The 23,585-nt window shown below is 48.8% G+C and overlaps 1 protein-coding gene across 1 annotated transcript; it reads left to right on the forward strand.

The window, feature by feature from the left end:
* The first annotated feature begins 120 nt into the window (after positions 1–120).
* Positions 121–23,483, forward strand: vwf (von Willebrand factor). The gene is made up of 52 exons (XM_067233902.1): positions 121–255; positions 368–419; positions 595–738; positions 1,325–1,427; positions 1,577–1,785; positions 2,177–2,298; positions 2,460–2,679; positions 3,512–3,634; positions 3,773–3,884; positions 3,973–4,019; positions 4,923–5,059; positions 5,408–5,546; positions 5,782–5,882; positions 5,980–6,175; positions 6,391–6,606; positions 6,695–6,941; positions 7,262–7,362; positions 7,481–7,632; positions 7,812–7,915; positions 8,004–8,142; positions 8,263–8,397; positions 8,479–8,625; positions 8,842–8,982; positions 9,175–9,430; positions 13,109–13,276; positions 13,372–13,507; positions 13,642–13,951; positions 14,113–15,280; positions 15,434–15,550; positions 15,681–15,824; positions 15,923–16,066; positions 16,246–16,410; positions 16,497–16,543; positions 16,870–17,047; positions 17,294–17,535; positions 17,750–17,939; positions 18,066–18,407; positions 18,604–18,842; positions 19,005–19,107; positions 19,447–19,518; positions 19,668–19,772; positions 19,892–20,097; positions 20,197–20,346; positions 20,465–20,581; positions 20,914–21,094; positions 21,484–21,524; positions 21,626–21,742; positions 21,995–22,093; positions 22,173–22,301; positions 22,396–22,435; positions 22,603–22,700; positions 23,116–23,483. Exons 1-52 carry the CDS (start codon positions 250–252, stop codon positions 23,314–23,316), a joined length of 8,598 nt encoding a protein of 2,865 aa, XP_067090003.1. The 5' UTR covers positions 121–249; the 3' UTR covers positions 23,317–23,483.
* Positions 23,484–23,585: the final 102 nt, after the last annotated feature.

Genomic DNA, 23,585 nt, shown 5'->3' on the forward strand with positions numbered 1-23,585 from the left:
GGGAGGGGGGCTTCCTATGCTATAAAACCAGTCCCCCCCCAGTTTGTCTTGTATGGAATGAGCTCTTCCTTGGTCACTCGGTTTGAGTTCGAATGTGTGTGTGAGAAAGGCAAGGAGAAAAATGAACTTAGAACTTGACTAGGCTTAAACTTCAGCATTCAAGTTGGGATTTATTGTGGATCCATGGTTTTTCTCTGGGCAATTTGCACAGACAGGACCAACTGAGAGCATCAGCTGAATATATGAGATATGGAGGTAGGCTGGACTGATACATGGCTTCTCCGCTGTTGGATATCGTGGCAGGAGACAAACTAAATTGTGTGTGTTGTATGTTGATGATCATGGTGTGTGTGTGTGATTGTTTCAGGTTAATAGGTGCACAGGGTGGAGAGAGATCTTGGTCCTCCTAAACCTGCTTGGTGAGTTGTCCCCTCCTAGCTGAACCAAACCAAAAGAACCCAGTTCAGACTAATGAGAAGCATACCTGAGCCTCCTACTTGACTTACAGTTCCCTTAGCTGCCAGCCACTCAGAATGATATTCAGCTCTCATGAGTTTTCTGTATGGTCCGTAACAAGCCATGGTGTGTGTGTAGCATGTGTGGTTGGACTGTCTGGACGCTGCAGTCTGTTTGGTCGCCATCATGTCCACACCTTTGACGGAGTGGTCTATGAGTTCCCTGGAGACTGTAGCTATCTACTGGCAGGAGACTGTCGCCATCGCTCCTTCACTCTGTTAGGTATGACCTACACACACACACACACAGACTCATTAACAAGCTGTCTATAAAGTATGGTGATGCAGTTATCAAACACCTTATGAATTGTATTATGAATCAAATTCATCATTCTCTGTGTTTATTAATGATCAACATAGTGTTTAATAATGAGCTTATTCAATATTTAAGAATGTATTGTTAATGTTTCAAAATGTTTTATAAAGGATTAACTAACTATTAGTTAACACTTTGTAAATGCCAAAAAGCGTTGACTTATTATAAAGTGTTACCAACTTTTGTGTAGACCTTCATGATTCACATTTTGTAAAACCTTTTTCTTTTTTTTCTTTTTACATGTGTGTGGTATTGTGTGCGTATGCATGTATGCATGCATGCGTATATACGTGTATATCGTATATATGTATGTGTGTATGTATGTGTGTATGTGTGCGTGCCTCTGTGCGTGTGCATGTGAATGTTTGCTTGTATGCATGTGTGTCCATGTATGTGTGTGTATGTTTTTTGTATGCATGTATGTATGGGTGTGTGTCTGTGTGTGTGTCTGTTTGTTTGTATGCATGTGTATGCTCGGGTGTGTGATCCCCAGGTGATTTTGTCCAAGGGAAGAGGACCGGTGTGACTCTGTTTCTGGGGGAGGTCTTTGAGCTACATCTGTCTGTCGATGGACGCCTCTCCCAGGGAGAGAAAAGGTAGCGTATGTGTGGGCTGTTTCCTATCCAATATTTTAGCGAATGTTTGTATATCTGTGCATGTATTGTATGCTGAAGAGACATTCTTATCTATGTGATCAACATCCTTTCTGCCATACAGTTGTATCCGTGTGTGTGTTTGTGTGTAGCCTGGCCTTGCCCTATGCATCTCATGCTGTCTTCGTGGGTACTGAGCTGGGCTTCTACAAGCTCTGGAGCGATGAGTTTGGCTTCTCCGTTACCATTGACAATGCAGCCAACATCGGGGTGACCATGACCAAACACCATGCCAACCACACCTGCGGTCTGTGTGGCAACTTCAACAGTGCTCCTGACGATGATTACACGGCACAGGAGGGTATGTTTGTCACTGTCAAAATGTGTGAGCGTGGGATTACTGGAATGCAGGAAATGGTTTTGAGTCACCATGCGGCGGCAGGAAGACGAGTGATCCAGAACAGGTCCAGAACAGGAAGAGATAACAAAGGAGAGTGCGAGAGACAGAGAGACAGAGAAACAGAGAGACAGAGAGAGAGAGAGAGAAGAGAGAGAGAGAGAGAGAGAGAGAGAGAGAGAGAGAGAGAGAGAGAGAGAGAGAGAGAGAGAGAGAAGGGGGGGCTGGTATATTCTCCTAAGGATACTAGGTGAATTCTTAAAACAAGAAACCCTTTGTGTTGACAATGTAGCTTTCATATAGCCTGTGAGTGTGTGTTTTCTGAATGTTAGTTTGTGTGCCTCTGTAACTTCAGGCTTCCTGACAGAGGACAGTTATGACTTTGCAAACTCCTGGGCTGTGAAAGGGGCAGGAGAACCATGTCATCGTGTCTCACCTCCCAGCCAATCCTGTAACAGCACAGAAAATACTCCAATGGTGAGGGGGCCAATAGGATTCAACCGATTCAGCACCTTTTCCCAGTCTTGCACCTTTGTATCCCATTCCAAAGAGAATCTCAGTTGGCCTAACTTTCAATGTGATCTCTCTACAGTGCTTGTGCTGGTATTGAGTGTGTATGTGTGTGAATGTGTGTGCAGGTGTTGTCCAGATGCAGTGTGTTACGGACCTCCAGTGTTTTTCTGCACTGTGCCCACGTGGTTTCTCCCGAGGCCTTCCTGACCCTGTGTGAGGAGGAGGCGTGTCACTGTGGACAGGGGAAGGGGCCAGACTGTCACTGCGGAGTCCTATTGGAGTACGCCCGGACCTGCCACGCCCACGGTGTACTGCTAAATGGATGGTTGGAGGAGAGCCAGTGTTGTAAGTCTGAGAGAGGGAGTGAGAGGGGGTGTTGATTGAACAGAAGTGAGGGCAGAGGCTGGGAATGGCTTGGGGGCACAAAGTGAATACTCGGGTCAAACTTTGATTTTGCGTTAAACGGGCACACACAAAGGTTCAGAGTCAGGTCACAGCCTTTCAGTTCCTGTATAGATAGACAGGAAATGTAGGGGGGAGAGAGAGAGGGAGAGATGGAACCCGGGCCATCGCCTTGATGCCAGGGACTTTCTACTTCTTACTAAATCAATGTTTGGTCTGTGGACAGGTTCCTCTTTTCTCAATGGTAGAAACCAGCATTAACTTCTCTTACCCAATTTAACTTTGCTATACAAGTACATTGTCAGGAAGCCTCATTGTTACAGGTCAACTGAATGTTAAAAAGGCCATTTGTTCAGGAACTGAACTAGTTTTGTATAGGGATTCAATGTGTCCCTACAGGGTTTCCTAGACAATAGCAAACCTGAAATAGATGATATGAAACACTTACACTCAACACTCTTAAAATCGCATTTGCTTGAATGTTTTAACACAGTTTGTGAGGGCATCTTAGAAGAATCAACGTCAACCAACCATATTGCCTTTCAATTCACTATATGAAGGACATTTCTTGAACTAGATTTTGGGTAGTCCCTTAAATACAGTTCTTAAGATGTACATCATCCCTGTCTTACCTTCTAAGGTCTAGCCGTGCTTAATCTCACAGGGAGAGACTGTCAACCAAAAAAAAGACACTGTAGCTGGTTCACTTTAAGCACTTGTTCTGTGGTTATTTGCCAGTTGAGTCTTTTCTGTTGGTATGTGTGTTTGTGAGTAGCCCCTAGGTGCCCCATAGGGATGCAGTACAGTGAGTGCAGCAAGTCCTGCTCTACAACCTGCCAGAGCCTCAACATCCAGGAGGTCTGCAAGGAGGAGTGTGTGGACGGGTGCTCATGTCCTGGTAAAACAAGGCTTCCGGGAGCTCTTTTTCTTTTACTTAATGTGTTTCATCTCCTTTCACGATACCCCTTTTGTAAAATCTCTCGCTACTATCACTGTGTGTTACTATGAACTGTGTGTGTGTTTGCGTGTGTGTCAGTGGGCAAGGTTTTGGATGGGGAACGCTGTGTGGAGGTGTCTCAGTGTTCCTGTGTGCACATGGGACGACACTTCCCTCCAGGTTCCAGCATCTCTCAGGATTGCAACGTCTGGTGAGTATACACACACACACACACACAAGCACGAATGCACAAACCCATACACACACACACACTCAGATCTCGTCCGTTATTTCCACAGTGTGTGTCGCCATGGCTCCTGGGAATGCACCAATGAGGGCTGTCCTGGTGAGACAACTGACTGATCTGAACAGTCAAAGACACAGATATTATTGCTCCAGAAACTGGCCACTGTAGAAGAAACTGTAGTCCATTGCAACGGTTCAGGTTCTGAGTTTATAAGTATTAGACAACAAGCTTATTGGAGAGAGACTAAACTCACACCTCAACAAGAATAATGACCAAATCACACACACAGTGGCACTAGCAAAAACTCTCTGAGGCATGAAGGTCAGAGGACAGAATTCGCAGTGAATAGAGAAAGACAAAAATAACAAATAGACAACAGGTGTTTGTTTTACACACGTGCAGACAAATAATTATAGACACAACAGCCTTGGTGTTTCAGGACAGCTTACCATTTCAGGACTCCTGAATTTCCTGGAATGCTAAGGTCAGCTCGAATGTTTCCTTTGGCCCGCCAGTCTCCAACCGGCCCATAAAAGGCTCTCTCTCAGCCTATAGAATGTATTTCCGGCCTAACTACTAATAACTGGTCTAAACATGACTGTCATCAGTAACCAACATGTTACAACAGGAACACATACAGTATGTGTAGTGGCCTGGGGAAGCCAGTCAGGTGTCACTGCCTGCCACCAATTCTTGGCAAAACACCCAAGTATATAAAAATTAAATTGGGGGCCTTAATTGAGATTATGGTTCAATCAGATACTTCAATGTAATGTATCATAATGTAAAAATATTTTAAGAAAACAAACAGGATACTGACTATTTCGACGAGTTTGTGAACGTTGGCCTCCTTTTGAACTTGAGGGAGCTAAGAAGAACTCATGTATGATCAAACAATAAGGCAGTAGCTGATCTACTGACTGTGATCAACTTAGGAAATCCTTGAATTCCCCTTCTCCAGCTCCACAATCTCTACTCACAACTGTGTGTGTTGCTCTACAGGGGAGTGCCTGGTGATGGGTCAGTCTCACTTCAAGACATTTGATAACAAGTTCTTCACCTTCACCGGCCAGTGCCAGTACCTGCTGGCCAGTGACTGTGCTGAAGGCCAGTTCTCTGTCATTATTGACACTGTGCAGGTAAATATGTTTCCATAGAGTTCAGGGAATGTTTTTTAAGTCATTGATGAAAGCTTTTGAGACTGATTGCTTGTCCTGTCCTGTCAATGTCCTGTCAATGTCCTGTCAATGTTTTTAACTAGTGTTTTATGTTATGTTGTGTTGTTGTGTTATTAACTATGTAATGACTTGGCTTCCTGCCTATATCTTGGCCTGGACGCCCTTGAAATAGAGATTTGTAATCTCAAGAGTCTTTCCTGGTTAAATAATAAAATAATAATAATCTCCAAGTGCTTCTACTGCTCTAGTACTGGTGTATTGTATTTCTGTACCTTGTGACCCATGCTCTCTCCACCTGTGTCGGGTCAGTGTGCAGACGAGCAGGATTCTGTGTGCACACGCTCATTGACTCTCAGCCTGCCCTCCCTGGAGAACATGACGGTGAAGCTGAAACATGGAGGAGGGGTGTCTGTCAACGGCATGGACATCCAGACACCTCTCAACCACGGTACCGGCACACACACACACGCACCCTCACAAAAATACACCCCACACACAGACTCACACACGCACACGTACATGCATGGACACACACCGACACTCGCGCACGCACATACACATACAGCATACACACACGGACACACGCGCACACACATTTGCATGCAGACACATACACACACAGAGAACAAACAGGCACACACACGCAAACACACACACTCACACAGCGTTGTGTGTTTGTGTAGGTCGCCTGCGCATCCAGAGATCGGTCCAGTCCGCGGTGCGCGTCAGGTTTGGAGAGAATCTCCATCTGGACTGGGACGGACGGGGCCGTGTGCTGTTGAAGGTGTGCAGACAGAGCCACCACTGACATCTGTTTCCCTGAGCGTCACACAGGTAGTGCATTCGAAACCATGGTTAACCACGTGTTCCGTCTGCTGTAGCTGCATCCCGTGTGGGCGGGGAAAACCTGTGGTCTCTGTGGGAACTACAACGGTAACCAAGGTGATGACTTCCTGTCTGAGGCGGGGCTGGTGGAGGCGAGCCCGCAGGCGTTTGGCCAATCGTGGAGGACCAGCGGAGATTGTGATCCCCCACATAGACCAGAAACTGACCCTTGTGCTCTTAACCCTAAAAGAGGTTGGTTTTCTTAGGAGAATATACCAGCCCCCCCTTCTCTCTCTCTCTCTCTCTCTCTCTCTCTCTCTCTCTCTCTCTCTCTCTCTCTCTCTCTCTCTCTCTCTCTCTCTCTCTCTCTCTCTCTCTCTCTCTCTCCCTCTCCCTCTTTGTCTCTCTCTCTCTTTATCTCTCTGTCCCTCTCTCTCTCTTCACACATTCCTTCTCTTCTTTGTCAGTGCGTTTTGCTGAGGAGTCGTGTTCCGTGCTGATGTCTGAGGCGTTTGGGCCGTGTCACTTTCTGGTGAACCCGGGCCCCTTCCTGCGGTTCTGCAGGTATGACGTGTGCGCGTGCTCCAGCAGCGAGGAGTGTCTGTGCTCCGCCCTCGCCTCCTACGCCGCCGCCTGCGCCGCCAGGGGAGTGCTGCTGCACTGGAGGACACCCTCACTGTGTGGTACGCACACACACACTCACAGGCATGCAAACACACACACACATGCAAACACACACAAACACACACTGAGATGTCGTGTTCATTGCAGATCTGGGCTGCTCTAACGGCCAGGTGTACGAGGCCTGTGGGAGTGTATGTGAGGGGTCCTGCCGGTCTCTCTCTGGGGCTGAGTCAGGCTGTGGGGGAGAGGCTGCGTGCGAGGAGGGCTGCTTCTGCCCCCCCGGACAGTACCTCAGCCACTCTGGAGAGTGTGTGACAGCTGACCAGTGTCCCTGCCTTCATGACGGACAGATGTACCAGCCCAACGACGTCTACGCTGACCACAACACTATCTGGTCGGTTAGCACGTCTTGAAGTGTGTGTGGGAGGCACAGAGAGAGGGGAGGATAGAAGGGGGTGATCTATTGTGGTTATAATGGTTGACTTCCATTGGGATAATGTGTGTGTGTTATTGTGTTGGCGATCTCTGCGTGTGTATCATGTTGGTTATGTGTGCATTTTGTTGTTTTGGATAATGTGTGTCTGTATTATTGTGTTAGTTATGTATGTGTGTCTTACTGGATTGGGGATGTGTGTGCATGGTTGTGTCAGTGACGTGTGTTTATCGTTGTGTTGGTGATGTGTGTGTATCGCTGTGTCGGTGGTGTGTGTGCAGCTACTGTGAGAACGGCTCCATGCACTGCAGCTCTAATGAGATGAGCAACACCATGCTGTCGGACCTCTTCTACGACGACGACAATCTCCCGCCCTCCAGAGGTACAGCTTGCGTCTGTGTGTGTGTTTCTCTAAATGGCGGATGTGTGATGTTTTTGTGGCACTAGCACTACTATATGGTGACTACTGTGTGTGTGCGTGTGTGTGTGTGTGTGTGTAGAACGTCGGTCGGCCCCCTGCCCCCCCCCTCTGAAGCGTGTGGAGTGTGAGGGGGGGGAGGAGGGTCTGGAGTGTGCTCGTACCTGTCAGAACCTGGACCTCCCCTGCCTCAGTCTGGCCTGCATCCCTGGCTGCCTCTGCCCCCCTGGCACGGTGTGTACCTGTGTGTGTGTGTGTGTGTGTGTGTTACTGAGTGTGTGTGTGTATATGTATGTGTGTGTGTACCTTTATATGTGTGTTTGTGTGTAACTGTGTCTGTGTGTCAGTGTGTAACTATGCGTGTGTGTATTTGTTCTAATATAGTGTTGTTATCACTTTTCTTGACTGATCAGGTGAGCCATCGTAGAGCATGCATCGCCCCGGAACAGTGCCCCTGTTACCATAACAACAAAGCCTTTAGCTCGGGAGAGACCATCTCCATGGACTGTAACACCTGGTAAAGAGCTGGTTTGTGTCTGCGGGTGTGTGTTTCTGTGCGTTGGCGAGGGTGGACGTGTGTGTCTGACGAAGGCTGTACTCCGCAGCGTGTGCGAGAACCGGAAGTGGCGCTGTACGGAGAGGGTGTGTGATGGGGTGTGTCGCACCGTGGGCGAGGGGCACTATGTCACCTTTGACGGCCTGAAGTACTCCTACCCTGGACTGTGCCAGTATGTCCTGGTCCAGGTGAGGGAGCCTGCAACTCTGATGATCATCGAACGCGGAAACTTGTGCTTGTGTTTTAACGACTTTCCCCCTCCCCCTTTTCCCTGTGCCTCGCCCCCCTCCCCCCGGAATCTTCTCTAGGACATGTGTCATGGGGAGGAGGGCTCCTTCCGCGTGCTGGTCGAAAACGAGGCGTGTGGAATTGTGGGTCAACGCTGCGCCAAAGCAGTCACAGTCTACTACCAGGGAGGATTGATCACTATGCAGCACGGGGAGGTAACACACACACACACACACACTGACACACACACACACACACACACACAGAGACACCCTCTCATGCCCATGTGTGTCCAGGTGAGGATGCGGAGAGCGGTGTTGCAGGGGTCAGAAGTCGAGATTGTTCGCTCTGGCCTGTTCTACATCCTGCTGCTGGGGAAACACATCTCTATCATCTGGGACCGGGGCACACGTCTAGTGGTCCACCTGTCTGCCTCCTACAGGGTAACACTACCTCTGTCATTCTGAACTAGCACACTACTACTGTACGCTTGCTGCCACAGTAGTTGCAAGGCTGCAATGCTAACTTTAAACCATGTCTTTGCAATAGTACTATATAGTAATAGGTAACAGTAATATTGTTTGAATTATTTATATTAAAATACTTTATAAATTAATATGTGTGTTACCGTGGTGGTGTGTGTGTGAATGTGTGTGCAGGACCGGGTGTGTGGTCTGTGTGGTAATTTCGACGGCAATGTCAACAACGATCTCCTGGGCAGTAACAATCAGCTGGAGGTCGCCTCCGCTCACTTTGGAAACTCCTGGAAGGTCAAGCCCAGCTGTGCAGACGCCACGCAGGTAGCCTACGGTCCCCATAGAAACGGAGCGTACCGCACATTCCTGTCACGTTTCCGACTCCCCGAAACAGGAACAGACAGGGATGTTCTCAGCGATGAGTTTCTTGCCTTTTTGACCCCATACATGTCAACCTGTGTGTGTGTGTGTGTGTGTGTGCGTGTGTGCATGTACGGTGTGTGTGTGTTTATGCAGCCGGCCTCTCCCTGCAGTGACAATATAGTGAAGCTGATGACAGTGGAGCAGTCGTGTCGCGTGCTGACAGGGCCTCTGTTCAGGGACTGTAACAGCCAGGTGGACCCTGAGCCCTTCATGGAGATGTGTGTGGAGGCCGCTTGCTCCTGCCCCTCCGTCGGAGACTGCGCCTGCTTCTGTGACGTCATCGCGGCCTATGCTCAGGCCTGTTCCGAGAGGGGCGTGGCCATCAGCTGGAGGTCCAATGAGCTTTGTCGTGAGTTGAACGTTACTTGCCGGTTTTGTTGTGTGTGTCTGCCTTTGGCAAGGCTCAACCTATATTCTCTCTCATGTATATTTATTTGTTTGTTTATTTATTTATTATTATTATTTTTCTAGTCAACAGTTCAATTGGACATGCTTCAAACCGTATTTATCAAACAAGTTTTTCAAAAATAAATGTTAAGCTTATTTATGTTTTTGGAGGCATATTTTCAGTTAACAGATGGTTCTTTTTGAATCACAATTCCAGCTAAGATACTGCCAGAGTGACAGATTCAGTAACAGAATCTGTAAAATAAGAGAACCCTGTTTCATTCTATACTTTCACTTTTTGTATTTTGAGGTGTAAATGAGCACCAACAAATGCTGTCAATAGTAAATAGTATGTATGAGAGGCCGTATAGGCCATAATTCATACTTGGTCTCACATACACGCCATGACCTCACATATATACCATTATACTCTCACATATATACCATTATACTCTCACATATATACCATTATACTCTTGCACATAAACTACTTGGTCTCACATACAACACCATAACCTCACATATATACCATTATACTCTCACATATATACCATTATACTCTCACATATGTACCATTATACTCTCACATAAACACTATTATACTCTCACATATACACCATTATACTCTCACATATACACCATTATACTCTCACATATACACCATTATACTCTCACATATACACTATTATACTCTCACATATACACCATTATACTCTTGCACATAAACTGGCATACTCTCTTACACACACAAAAATACCCTCTTATATGCACCATCATACTAAAGTATGACAATATATGCAAGAGACAAATAGTATGTGTGAAACAGAATGTTAGTATATGTACGAGAATAACAGGATGTGTAAGAGAGAATACTTGTCTATGTAAGAGAGAATACTTGTCTATGTAAGAGAGAATACTTGTCTATGTGAGAGAGAATACTTGTCTATGTGAGAGAGAATACTTGTCTATGTGAGAGAGAATACTTGTCTTTGTGACAGAGAATACTTGTCTTTGTGAGAGAGAATACTTGTCTATATGAGAGAGAATACTTGTCTATGTGAGAGAGTTTGATTGAAAAGGAAGTAGTACTGAATTCTCAGTTCCTGATTGGCTTACACATGAAGAAGGATTTGGGGTAGATGTAGCTAACGCCCACCTTCCCTATCAAGACGAGACTGAGTGACGTGACAAGATGGATTCATTAATAACATTTTGCATACTCCAAATCCTGCGGCGTCATTGTCAGAAATGTTGTATCAAAGACGACAGCCATACACGGGGGCTGTTTCTAACGCTAACGTTGACAATGAAATGCGCCGGCTCTTCAGACCTGGATCAGGTGCATCAAGGAGCGGCAGCAGCACTCTGTCAGGAGCTAGTCTTAATGCCAGCCAAGTGATGGCGCAAACCCAATATCAAACTCCGCAGTATTTCGGTTAAGACTAACTCCTGACAGAGTGCTGCTGCCGCTCCGTGATGCACCTGATCGAGGTCTGAAGAGCAGGCGCATTTCATCGTTAGCGTCAGAAATAGCCACTGTGGATGGCTGTCGTCTTTGATTCCAACATTTCTGACAACGATTCAAGCAAATCCACAAAAAAACTCAAATGTAGAATTACATAGTTGTTTAGGAAGCTATACCGACCCCCACTACTTGAGTCAAAAGTCCTAGATCAGTTTTTCAATTGATGAAACAAACCATCATTTAAATTAAATGCCTGTGTGAATACCGTCCCGTGGCACTGGGGTTTTAACCGTTGACGTTTTTAATTAGTCGAGTGGTCTTTACACCCTTGGCTACTAACCTAAGCTTCAATGCCACAACCTGAATTTGATGTAAATCTGTTCACATTTTCCAGTTGGGACTTTTAGGATCCTATTTGAGTGTAGGCCCCTATGCACGATGAGTGCCCGCACCCATTCACTGCAACGAAATAGCTTCATGGATCCGACTCGGAATCTGAGCTTAGAGACGCTTGACAAAAAATGTGTTTGGCGTGTGGTGCGTTTTGGAATTGTTAATGTGATGTGTTCCCATCGTATTTAAGACGAAATAGTTTACAAAGAAGAGGTTTGTTAATGTGACTGTATACATATCTCACTCATACTGGCTAATCAGCTAACATGTTAAAGTAGCCTAGTCTACATCCAAAGTCGCCGTCGTGAAACTAGCCTCATTTTCACAAAAAGCTTCGAGGTAAAATTAAACCTTTAAAAACGTCTACATTTAGCCAATATTATTGTGCACAATTATTTTAGTATAGTTAATATGTAATTTAATTCCATAATTTCCCCAGGAATAACTGTAAAAACGTATTTCAGGAACGGGTCTGTCCTCCCTACAATAACGCCGCAGCATTTGGAGTATTCAAAATGTTATTAATAAGTCTAATGGCTTCATTAAGCCGCCCACTCTCTGCCATCTTGCCATGTCACTCAGTCTCGTCTTGATAGGGAAGGTGGGCGTTAGCTACATCTACCCCAAATCCTTCTTCTTCATTTGTAAGATAATCAGGAACTGAGAATTCAGTACTACTTCCTTTTCAATCAAACTGCCTTCCGTTTCAATCAAACTCTCTCACATAGACAAGTATTCTCTCTCATATAGACAAGTATTCTCTCTCACATAGACAAATATACTCTCTCACATAGACAAGTATTCTCTCTCACATAGACAAATATACTCTCTCACATAGACAAGTATTCTCTCTTACACATCCTGTTATTCTCTTACATATAGTAACATTCTGTTTCACACATACTATTTGTCTCTTACATATATTGTCATACTTTAGTATGATGGTGCATATAAGACGGTATTTTTGTGTGTGTAAGAGAGTATGCCAGTTTATGTGCAAGAGTATAATGGTGTATATGTGAGAGTATAATAGTGTATATGTGAGAGTATAATGGTGTATATGTGAGAGTATAATAGTGTATATGTGAGAGTATAATGGTGTATATGTGAGAGTATAATGGTATATATGTGAGAGTATAATGGTATATATGTGAGGTCATGGTGTGTATGTGAGAGTATAATGGTGTATACGTGAGAGTATAATGGTGTATACGTGAGAGTATAATGGTATATATGTGAGAGTATAATGGTATATATGTGAGAGTATAATGGTATATATGTGAGAGTATAATGGTATATATGTGAGGTCATGGCGTGTATGTGAGATCAAGTATGAATTAAGTCCTATACGGCCTCTCATGAGTATGCATACTTTTATTCATATACAGACATAGTTTCATATATAGAAAATTGTTGAAAAAGTACACCTATGAAAACGTGTCTTTTTCAAAATGTTTGGCAGTTGATATTAGTTTAAATAATAGGTTAGGAGGTGATATAGTAAAAAAAAAAAAAAAAACTAGGGGAAGTTGTGAGTTGTGCTTGCAGCCGCTGCAGCAGGGGCTGCAAGCACAACTCACAACTTCCCCTAGTCCAGTGGTTCTGGTTCAGGTTTGTTGGAGCAGGGAAGCATCTACAACATGCAGGACAGGGGGTCCCTGAGGACCAGGGTTGAGAACCACTGGTCTAGTTCGACCAGGGGATGACTTGCTTCCATGCTGTGGTACTGTGTTTGCTGCCTGTCAGTAGTGTTGAGAGAGAGAGTGTGTATTTGTGTTTCAGCTATGAGCTGTGAGGCTCTGAATGAGGCAGGGCCTGGTGTGGGGGAGGAGCTATGCCAGTGGAGGTATAACACCTGCGGTTCTGCCTGTTCAATCACCTGCCAGCACCCGGACCCCCTCCACTGCCCCTTCACCTGTGTGGAAGGTTGCCATGCCAACTGTCCCCCAGGTGACGTGTAACAGACTCCCTGGATATTCATGAAGAGTGTAACCTCCAGACACCAGGTGAAGCTAGCTCTAACTCCCGCCCCTCGTACCATGCAGGTCAGCTACTGGATGAGGTGACCATGCGCTGTGTTAACCCCTCCCAGTGCCAGATGTGTGTCCATGAGGGGCAGAGAATCTCCCATGGCAACAAGGTCATCCTAAACCACAATGACCCCCAGCACTGTCAGATATGGTAACAACACAATGTTGAACATCTGAACACCCTGTAACTCACTTTCATTGGATGTGTTCATGATATCTCTCTCTGTAGTGGAAGGAAAATTCCATGAAACTCTGTTTGGACACGTGTGTGTGTGTGTGTTGCAGCCACTGTGAGAACAATACCTTGAGCTGTGAGGGTTGCCCCCCCCTGGACTTTCTCACCACGCCGGCCCCCACCCCTGGCCTGACTACGCCCAGCGCCCTGCTCCTCTCCACGGTGATGCCCGAGAACAACTGCGATCGCGCCATGGACCTGGCCTTCCTATTGGACGGCTCCACGGCGCTGAGCGAGGAAGACTTTGAGGCGCTGAAGCTGTTCATTCTGGGTGTGGTGGATCGCTTCCGCATGGGCTCCGCTCACACTCGCGCCACTGTGCTGCTATATCACTCCGGGGTCAAGACCTATGACATGCAGGTACACACACACGAAGCGGTACACGCACACGTCAACATACGTACTGTGCAGAACAGCGTGTACACACACACACACAGGCACAGTATGTTAAAACACGGACACATTACCCATTTCTGGCCCTCACCCCAAACTCCTCTGTCCTTCTCTTTGCCTTGCTACAGGTCCAGAAGTGGCTGTTTAAGAAGACCGTGAGAGAGTTGCATTACAGCGGGGGAGATGCAGCCTTCCTGGATGAGGCTATTAAGTACCTGGCCATCAACATCTACGACAAGAACAAGCGCGATAACGCCGGCCGGGTGGCCATCATTCTGACGGCCAGTAAGAACCCTCGCTCCCTCCGCTCCACCACCAAGCTGCTCCGCAAGAAGAGCATCACCACCCTGACCCTGGCGCTGGGGCCTGAGGCGGACATGGCCCAGGTGAGCGAGATCACCAAGTCCAGCCCGGACAGCCGGGCCTACATCCTGAGCAGCACAGCCGAGCTGCCCTCACGCCTCCTGGAGGTCTCCGACCACCTCTGCACCCTGGGGATGGAGCCCGAGGGGGCCAAGCCTCCCCCGCCGAAGCCCACCGCCGCTAAGCCTAGCCTGGGCACCACCACCACCACTCAGCCCCCCCTCCTGGAGCCGGTCCCCACACATCACTCCCCCAGCACCCTGACCCCTACCAGACCTGGTGGGCTGGCCCCTGTGACCACCACCTCCACCCCCATCTCTAAAGACGTGACCTTCATCTTGGAGGGCTCCGACACGGTCGGTGAGACGGGTTTCAACCAGTCTCTACACTTCCTGGAGGAAGTGATCTCACAGCTGACCGAGAAGGAGGAGTCCATTCGCATCACCGTTATCCAGTACTCAGTCACGGTCACCGTGGAGATCAAGCGCTGGGAGGTGCGTAGGCAGAGGCAAGCGTTGCTACAGCGACTGCGGGAGATCCGTTGGCGGGGCGGGGCCGCGACTAACACGGGCGCCGCCGTTACCTCGGTCTACCAGGAAGTGGCTACAGAACAGCCCAGATCCCCTTCCACCCCACCCCAGCTGGTGTTCCTGGTGACAGAGAACCCCCCCACCGACACTGTGATGCGCCCCCCGTCCACCCACACGCAGACATGCGTGTACCCCATCGGGGTGGGGCCACGCCTGCGCGAGGTCGACCTTCTGCCCCTCAGCGCTCCGGAGCGCCCCCTGATGGTGGATGACTACAGCCAACTGAGGACCCTGGTCCAGCGAGTCATCAACATCACACACACCAAATACACACCTCGCTCCCCCACGCTGCCTCCGCCCCTCCTCCCCACACTGGGCCCCCAGACCACCCTGCCCCCCTCAGGTAAACGACACACACACCTGTGTGAAAAAAAATATGGTAGGTTGATGTCAGACGACCTATATAAGACTGACACGTTTACAATATATAATGTGAATCAGCTGTGGTTCCTATAGGTTCCTATATTGGCTGATGCTCTGTGCTCTTTGACCTAAGTGCCATGCACGGCGCCCATGGACGTGCTGTTCCTGCTGAGGGGCGGGCCTCAGGGGGACGGACAGTTTGAGGACATGAAGACGTTTGTGAAAGGCTTCGTTAACAGTGCCAACATCGGTACACAGACACTTCTGAACACATCTATGTACACACTCGCATGTTCAATGAGCTGAATTCAGGGTGCAGACGGCTGCCGCCGTTCTTGAAGCTGCTGGTGACTGTTTTCTGTGTGTGTGTGTGTGTGCAGGTCAGAACGACACCCAGGTGGGTGTGGTGCTGTATGGGAAGAGCAGCACTGTGGGGGTGTCTTGGAAGGAGGAGCAGAGCAGAACACATCTACTGGACCTGGTCGACAAACTACCCAGGAAGACAACCACTGCCCCTGCACTGGGTAAATACGCTCACATATACACTCACACATATACACTTATACACACAAATATTTATACAAAGCTGGTTACCAAAATAAGGTCCTTGGTTGTCGTTCAGGGGCTGGCTTGCGATTCGCTGTTCAGACGGCCATTTCCCCAGCGAGTGGGGGGCGAGTGGGTGTGGCCAAGGTGGTGGTCATGTTGGTGATTGACAAGTCATCTGATGACGTCCAGGAAGCCTCTAATGAGGCACTGACTGCAGGTACGTGTTACATCATCCCAAAATCACGTGTGCCTCACTGTTCATAGAAGAATCAAGCTTCTCCACTTCAAGAGTTTGTAACTTAAGATAACGTTGTACTCAGCTTCTATCTATCTCTCTTTCTTTCTTTCTCTCTCTCTCTCTTTCTCTCTCTCTCTCTTTCTCTCCCCTGCTACCAGGGGTATCCGTGTTCCCTATTGGGATCGGCCCCAACTATGACAGGACCGAACTGAGCGTGCTTGGCGGTCATGGCAACCACCACAACACCATGCATCTGAACAGTATGGAACAGCTACTGATGCTGCTGAGCCTAGACCATGGTTTTACAGAGCGACTCTGTAGAGGTATACACACACACACAGACACACACACACTAATAATGAGGAAGAGGAGGAGGATGATGAAAGGGATGTTGTGTGTTCCTCTACAGCCGGTCCTCCAGGAGTGTGTGTGGATGATGAGGGGAAGGAGAGGAAGGTGAGCCATGTGCTCCTATAAGGGCTCCTAAATAATAATAATATCCCCATGATATTTGGCTTACCTTATGCATGTATGTACACTGTACGTGTGTGTATTTGTGCATGCGTGTACATGCGTGTCAGATGGGGGGTCAGATGGCTGAGAGGTTGGAGAATCGGGCTATTAATCAGAAGGTTGCTGGTTTGATTCCCGGCAGTGAAAAATGACCTTGTGTCCTTGGGCAAGGCATTTCACCCTACTTGCCTCGGGGGAAAGGTCCCTTCACTTATTGTAAGTCGCTCTGGATAAGAGCGTCTGCTAAATGTAAATGTGTGTGTGTTTAGCCTGGCGAGTCGTGGCTGTTGGAGGACGGCTGCCACTCGGTGCGGTGCCACCCCAGCGGAGCGGTCACGGTCCAGAGCCACAAGGTGAACTGTGACAGGCTGGAGCCCCCAGTCTGCAGGAACAACCTGCCTCCGGTCAGAGTCCAGGAGACCTGCGGCTGCCACTGGGAGTGTCCCTGTGAGTGGACCCCCCCGCAAGGGGCCCGGCGATACAAACACATCACAATTTATTTCTTTTTTGCCTGCTGCCTGCTTTCTGGGCTTCACTCCCCTGTGGTGTGTCTGTCTAGGATGTTACCACCTGTTAGCAGCTGCTATTCAGAGTGTAGGGATGATTCGTACTGAGTGTATTGTTTTCACGAGTATGTTGTGTGTACTAAGCATGTACTGAGTGGATTATTTGCTGAGTGGGTTGTGTTTGTAGGTATGTGCATGGGCGGTGCCAGCCATCATGTGGTCAGGTTTGATGGCATGGCCCTGAGGCTTGACGAGGAGGGTCTCTGCTCCTACACGCTGCTTGCCGTTGCCAACGGGACAGGGACAGGGTCAGAGGTCAAGCTGCACAGTGGGCCCTGTCAAGGATCGGCCAATCACGACCAGATCTGCATGAGAGCTATGGAGGTGTCGCACGGAGCCAGCACACTGCTGCTGAAGGATGACATGACGGTAATCTGTGTGTGAGTGTGTGTGTTTCTGTAGGTGTGGATGTACACAAACATGTTTGTACGTGTTTTCTGTTGTTTGTTGCTTACCGGTGGTGTGTTTATTAATTAATTGTTTATGTAAATGGTGTGGAGCATGGCAATTCATTACTGGGTGTGTGTGTCTGCATGTATGTATGTATGTGTGTGGTTCTGCATGCGTGTGTTTGTTTGTGTAGGTAACCATGGACAGCGAAGTGCTCCGTCTGCCGTGGAGGTCTGGGGGTCTGGAGGTGGTGAGCTATGGAGGAGTGATGCTGCACCTGGCTTCAGACCGTGGCTACGTACTGACCTTCACACCGCAGAGCAACGAGTTCACCGTCACCCTCCACACCTCCGCCCTGAAACACCCCACCCTGGGGCTCTGTGGTAGATACACTCACCCTGGGACCTCCCACAGCCATCACAGCAGAGCACAAGTGCTCTCTCACACACACACACACACACACACCCTCACAAACCCTCCCTCCCTCTCCCTCCCTCTCCCTCCCTCAGGTTCCTGCGAGGAGGAAAAGGTTGACCAGCTGTCGCTCCGCAACGGCACCTCCACGAGCGACCAAGCCGGGTTCGTCTCCGATTGGACGGCGGCCGGGGCGGGAGGCGTGTGCGTGCCGAGGCAGAAGGCGGTGTGTGTGTCTGGGGCCACGCTGGGCTGTCAGGCCCTGCGTTCGGAGGTGTTTGCCGCTTGTCACCCTCTCGTCCCCATCCAGCTGTTCCTGGCCCGGTGTGAGGAGCAGGCCTGTCAGGAGACGGACGTGTGCGAGCTCATCTCCACCTACACACAGCTCTGCCGACAGGCAGGAGTGTGTTTGGAATGGAGGAGCCCTCATCTCTGCCGTGAGTTGAGTGTGTACGTGTGTGTATGTATATGTGTGTGTGTGTGTGTCTTGGTATACGACCTGATCTCACAGATCACAGATCGGCAAAACCATCCAAATGAAAAAAAGAGAGCATTTTCAACATTTAGCTATTTGTATCAGTCTGTAGTAACAGTGTGTGTGTGTGTGTGTGTGCGCGTGTGCATGTGTTGCAGCCATGCAGTGTCCCAGCTCTATGGAGTACGATGGGTGTCGGACAGGGTGCGTGGAGGACTGCAGCAGTATTGGCTCCTCCCCCGGTGATTGGGGCGCTCCCAGGACCAATCAGTCCCTGTGTATGGACACACCCACGGAGGGCTGCTTCTGCCAGGGAGGAACTGTGTTGCATAAGGGGCGCTGTGTGTCGCCAGAGGCCTGCAGCCAGTGTGTGGACCGGCACGGATACACACACCCGGTGAGACCCTGGGACACCTGGAGCCTGAGGGCTTGACTGCCCTCTAGTGGCAGTCAAGTAACCGACAAATTCACTATGAATGAATCGTACATTCCTTCCCACCAATGCAATGCAGATGCGGTTGTGCCATGCTAATGTGTGTCTCTGTTATGTTGTGAACAGTACTTCCATACCTGGACACCTGATGATAACCCATGTCAGATCTGTATGTGTCTGGACCAACAACGCATCAACTGTACCGCTAGGCCCTGTACTGATGCCAAACGTAAGCACACACACACAAATAACACATACCACATAACACCAAGACAGTCTCTGGTTAAGAAGCGAATATGAGGGGTGCCCCGGTATCTCACTGGGTAGAGCGTGTACCATGTGGGATGAGGCCCACCCGCAGTGGCCTGGGTTTGATTCCGGTTCGGGCCATTTCTGCATGTCTTCCCCTCTCTCTCTCTGCCATACATGTCATGTCTGTCTCTAACTGTCACTGTCCCAAAAGGAAGGCAATATATAAAGAAATAATGCAATGTAAAGCCTTTTTGCAGTGTATCAGTTTAACTGTGTGTGTGTGTGTGTGTGTGTGTGTGTGTGTGTGTGTGTGCAGCTCCAGAGTGTGGATCATGTGAGGTTGTTAGAGAGAGGAGGGACTCCAAATGCTGTCCTGAATACGAGTGTGGTATGTACTAATACACCCTATACCCTAAGCAGTTTAATACAAGTAACCATCATTCTTTGCCATTTTTTGCATTCAGCGACTGAACATCTTCATTTGTCTCGGGAATGAACGTACGTGTGTGTGTGTGTGTGTGTATGTGTGTGTTACAGTGTGTGATTCGGTGAACTGTGAGCTTCCTGAGGTGCCCCGTTGTGAAGACGGCCAGTCTGTTGTGCTGCAGAACCCTGGAGAGTGTCAGCCCATACACCAGTGTGGTGAGTTCCAGCACAGTCCAGCACACAGCAACACACACGTCCTCCCACGCGTTGCTCCATCCCAAACAGGCCGTAACCCTCTCCTCCTTCCTCTCTCCCTCCCCCTGGCTCTTCCTAAGTCTGCAAAAAGGACGAGTGTGCTCTCCAAGCTCCGCCCACCTGCCCGTCCCACCGCAGGCTGTCAGTCAAAAAGACGCTGTGCTGTGATGTGTTTGAGTGTGCGTGCGACTGCCGTAACTCCTCCCACTCCTGCCCACCGGGTTACATCACTTCCTCGTCCACCAACGACTGTGGCTGCACAGAGACCACATGTCAGCCTGATAAGGTGTGTGTGTTTCTGTGTGTGTGTGTGTGTGTGTGATGGGCCGATGTCTCGGGTTCCTGTCGTTTCTTCCTAATGCAGTTCAAATATTGTTCTTCCCAGGTGTGTGTCATAGGGGGCGTGGTGTATCCGGTGGGTAGCCAATGGGAGGAGTCGTGTGAGAGGTGTACCTGCACCCAGCAGCAGGACCCACACACACACCTGCACATCGCCCAGTGTACGCCACCTGTCTGTGACCAAAGCTGTCCCCAGGTGAGACATACTCTCTGCTGATCAATTATCATACAGTCAAAAGTAACCCCCCGAAATACGAAATCTGTGTGTGTTTGTGTATGTGTATTTGTGTGTGTGTGTGTGTCTATGTGTACAGGGCTCCTCGTATACCGCCTCAGAGGGGGAGTGCTGTGGAAAGTGCCAGAGGACCAGCTGTGTGGAGACAGAGGGAGAAATGCTCGGGGACTCACTTATGGCGGTGCTGACCAGACAGGTACAGGAGAGGAACCACACCTCCATTCTCTCTCTGTATCTCATACACTAATACTCTCTCTCTTTCTCTGTATCTCATACACCAATACTCTCTCTCTCTCTCTGTATCTCATACACCAATACTCTCTCTCTTTCTCTCTCTGTATCTCATACACCAATACTCTCTCTCTCTCTTCCTCTCTCTCTGTATGTCATACACCAATACTCTCTCTCTCTCTTCCTCTCTCAGTCTGTATCTCATACACCAATACTCGTTCCTCTTTCTGTCTTTGTATCTCATACACCAATACTCCTGCCTTCCTCTCTCTCTCTCTCTCCACCCCCCCCCACTAGGTAGGGGAGGTGTGGCCCTCCCCAGGGGAGAGGTGTGTGCAGCATCAGTGTGTGAAGATGGGCGGTGAGGTGTTTGTGTCCAGCTCCAACGTCAGCTGTCCTCTGATGGACACTCCATCCTGCCCTCTGGGATCTGAGCTCCGCTGTGACAACCAGGAGTGCTGCCCACGCTGCTACTGTGGTAAACACACACACTCACACACACACACACACACACACCGAAAAGACGATCTGTGGTGTTGGAAGTCCCAGAATGCAACTGCAGTCTATGACCAGCAGAGGGCACTCTGGGACAATACTCCCAGACTGACTAATAACCCAGTTTATCCTCAAGGTTATACTGAGCAGGGATAAGCACTGCAGTGGGCACAGTTTAGGGTGTAGATAGAGGTCAGGGATTAACGACCTTAGATGCATTGGCAATGCTGGAAAGCCAAAGGACCCTATTACAGATCAACATGAATAAAGAATGTTCCAGAGCCAGACAGGATCATCTGATTTCCCAGAAGACAACAGAATCCGAGCACCCTAGCCAGATAAATCACTGTGTTTTTGTCCTTCTCTTCTCAGCTCCCCTGGACGCGTGTGTGCTGAACCACACTGTCATAGGAGTAAGAGTTCTACCGCCTTACACATATTGATGACTTCCCATACATACTTATGTAGGTAACCATTTCTTATGTAACACTGCGAAACGTGTGTGTGTGTTTAGGCAGGGGAGAGACTCATGGTGGATGTGTGTACTCATTGTGAGTGCTCGGTGGACAAAGGAGCAGTTAAGAAATACAGACTGGCCTGCAGGAGGATCAGCTGCCCCATCTGCCCTGAGGTATTCATCCTCTTCACCCTCACCATCCTCATCCCCTTTTTTGTCTTGGACATCGTCCGTAGCGTCCTCTTCATCGTGGTTGTCCTCTCCATTGTCCTTGTTGTCATCTCCATCGTCATCGTCATTGTCATCTCCCTTGCCATCCTCCTCATCGCCATCATCTTCATCATCCTCATCTTCAACACCATTATTATCACATTCAAGTCTATTGGTTGACATGTCTTGGTGTGTGTGTGTGTGTGTGCACTGCAGGGCTACGTTCTAGAGCAACAGCCCGACTCCTGCTGCGGTCGGTGTGTCCCCACCATCTGCATCATCCAGCGCCCAGATGGCAAGGTGGTGTCTGTGGAGGTGAAACCTACAAGCACCCACGTAAACATTCCCCCCCCCGTCCTCCCACCACAAACACACACTCACTCTCTGTCTCTAGGTGAACAGCACTCGGGAGGATGGCTGTAGTGTTTACTCCTGTGGAGTGAACCAGAAGGGAGACCTGGTTCTACAGACGAAAGTGACCACCTGCCCCCCCTTGAACCGCCAGCTTTGCCTGGATGAAGGGGTAGGACCACACCACCTCCTTCAGCTCAAACCAAAGCTCTGTACCCTGCCCGTCCAGCTCTGTGACACTCACCCTCTCTTTGATTGCTTTCCAGGGGAAAGTCAGCCAGCTCGGCACCAGCTGCTGTGAGATGTGTGAGTTTGACCTTTAGGCGGTGCGAAATCTGTGGGTGTGTGTGGGTGTGTGTGCGTGCGTGCGTGTTTAAGAGTCTGCATATGTCTGTGTGCTTGCGTGTGTTTGTGTGTGTTTGTGTGTGTGTGTGTGTGTGTGTGGACTAAATGTTTTGGTTATCTGTGTGCAGGTACAGAGCCAGAGTGTAGAAGGACTGTGGGGATGTTGAACTTCATCAAGGTGGATGACTGCCAGTCCGAGCACCAGATAGAACTGCACTATTGCGAGGTGAAGCCACATGCACACGCTGAGACACAAACACAGACACACACACACAGTCTGGCCACACAGAACATGACGATCAATAAAGATTAAACATTCTACACAGCTGGACTGGATTATACAGAGCTTCATGAAACCACTTTTCGCTCTCTCTCCCTCGGCCGTTCTCTCCCTCTCTCTCTCTCTCTCTCTCTCTCTCTCTCTCTCTCTCTCTCTCTCGCTCTCTCTCTCTCTCTCTCTCTCACTCTCTCTCTCTCTCTCTCGCTCTCTCTCCCTCTCTCTCTCTCTCTCTCTCTCTCTCTCTCTCTCTCTCTCTCTCTCTCTCTCTCTTGCTCTCTCTCTCTCTCTCTCTCTCGCTCTCTCTCACTCTCTCTCGCGCTCTCTCACCTTCTGCTCCTTCCCTTACCTTCCTGCCTGACAGGGTAAGTGTCGGAGTAAGTCCATGTATTCTCTGGAGAGGAGCGGAGTGGAACAGGAGTGTGTGTGCTGTTCTGCCATGGAGACAGAGCCTGTGAGTGTTCCCCTGCGCTGTGCCAACGGAACCCAGAGCCTGCACACCGTCCTGTCCGTCACTCGCTGTGACTGTCACTCTCAACACTGCACCGAGACAAATATCATGTAGACATGAAATAATTTCAAGTGTTTATACAGTATGCGTGTACTCTATCTAGTGTGTGTATATTGTATGTCTGCACTGTGTATCTGTGTGTGTATTTGTATAACCAAATAAATATTCTTGCAGAAAAACTATAAAGATGACATAGATTCTCAAGTATTTTTTATGCGCGATGCCATTTGTCTGGTGCTTTCTTTTCTTTCTTTTCTTTTTTGTGTGTGCGTGTCTCTTTGTGTGTGTGTATGTTGTGTGTTTATATAAGAAAGAAAGATGAA

Source organism: Osmerus mordax, chromosome 4, assembly GCF_038355195.1.
Source record: "Osmerus mordax isolate fOsmMor3 chromosome 4, fOsmMor3.pri, whole genome shotgun sequence".
Taxonomy (NCBI): domain Eukaryota; kingdom Metazoa; phylum Chordata; class Actinopteri; order Osmeriformes; family Osmeridae; genus Osmerus; species Osmerus mordax.

Coding starts and splice junctions, on each gene's coding strand:
- vwf (XM_067233902.1), top strand. Junction 13,952..14,112: donor TCAAGACCTATGACATGCAG/GTACACACACAC, acceptor GCCTTGCTACAG/GTCCAGAAGTGGCTGTTTAA. Junction 15,551..15,680: donor CGTTAACAGTGCCAACATCG/GTACACAGACAC, acceptor GTGTGTGTGCAG/GTCAGAACGACACCCAGGTG.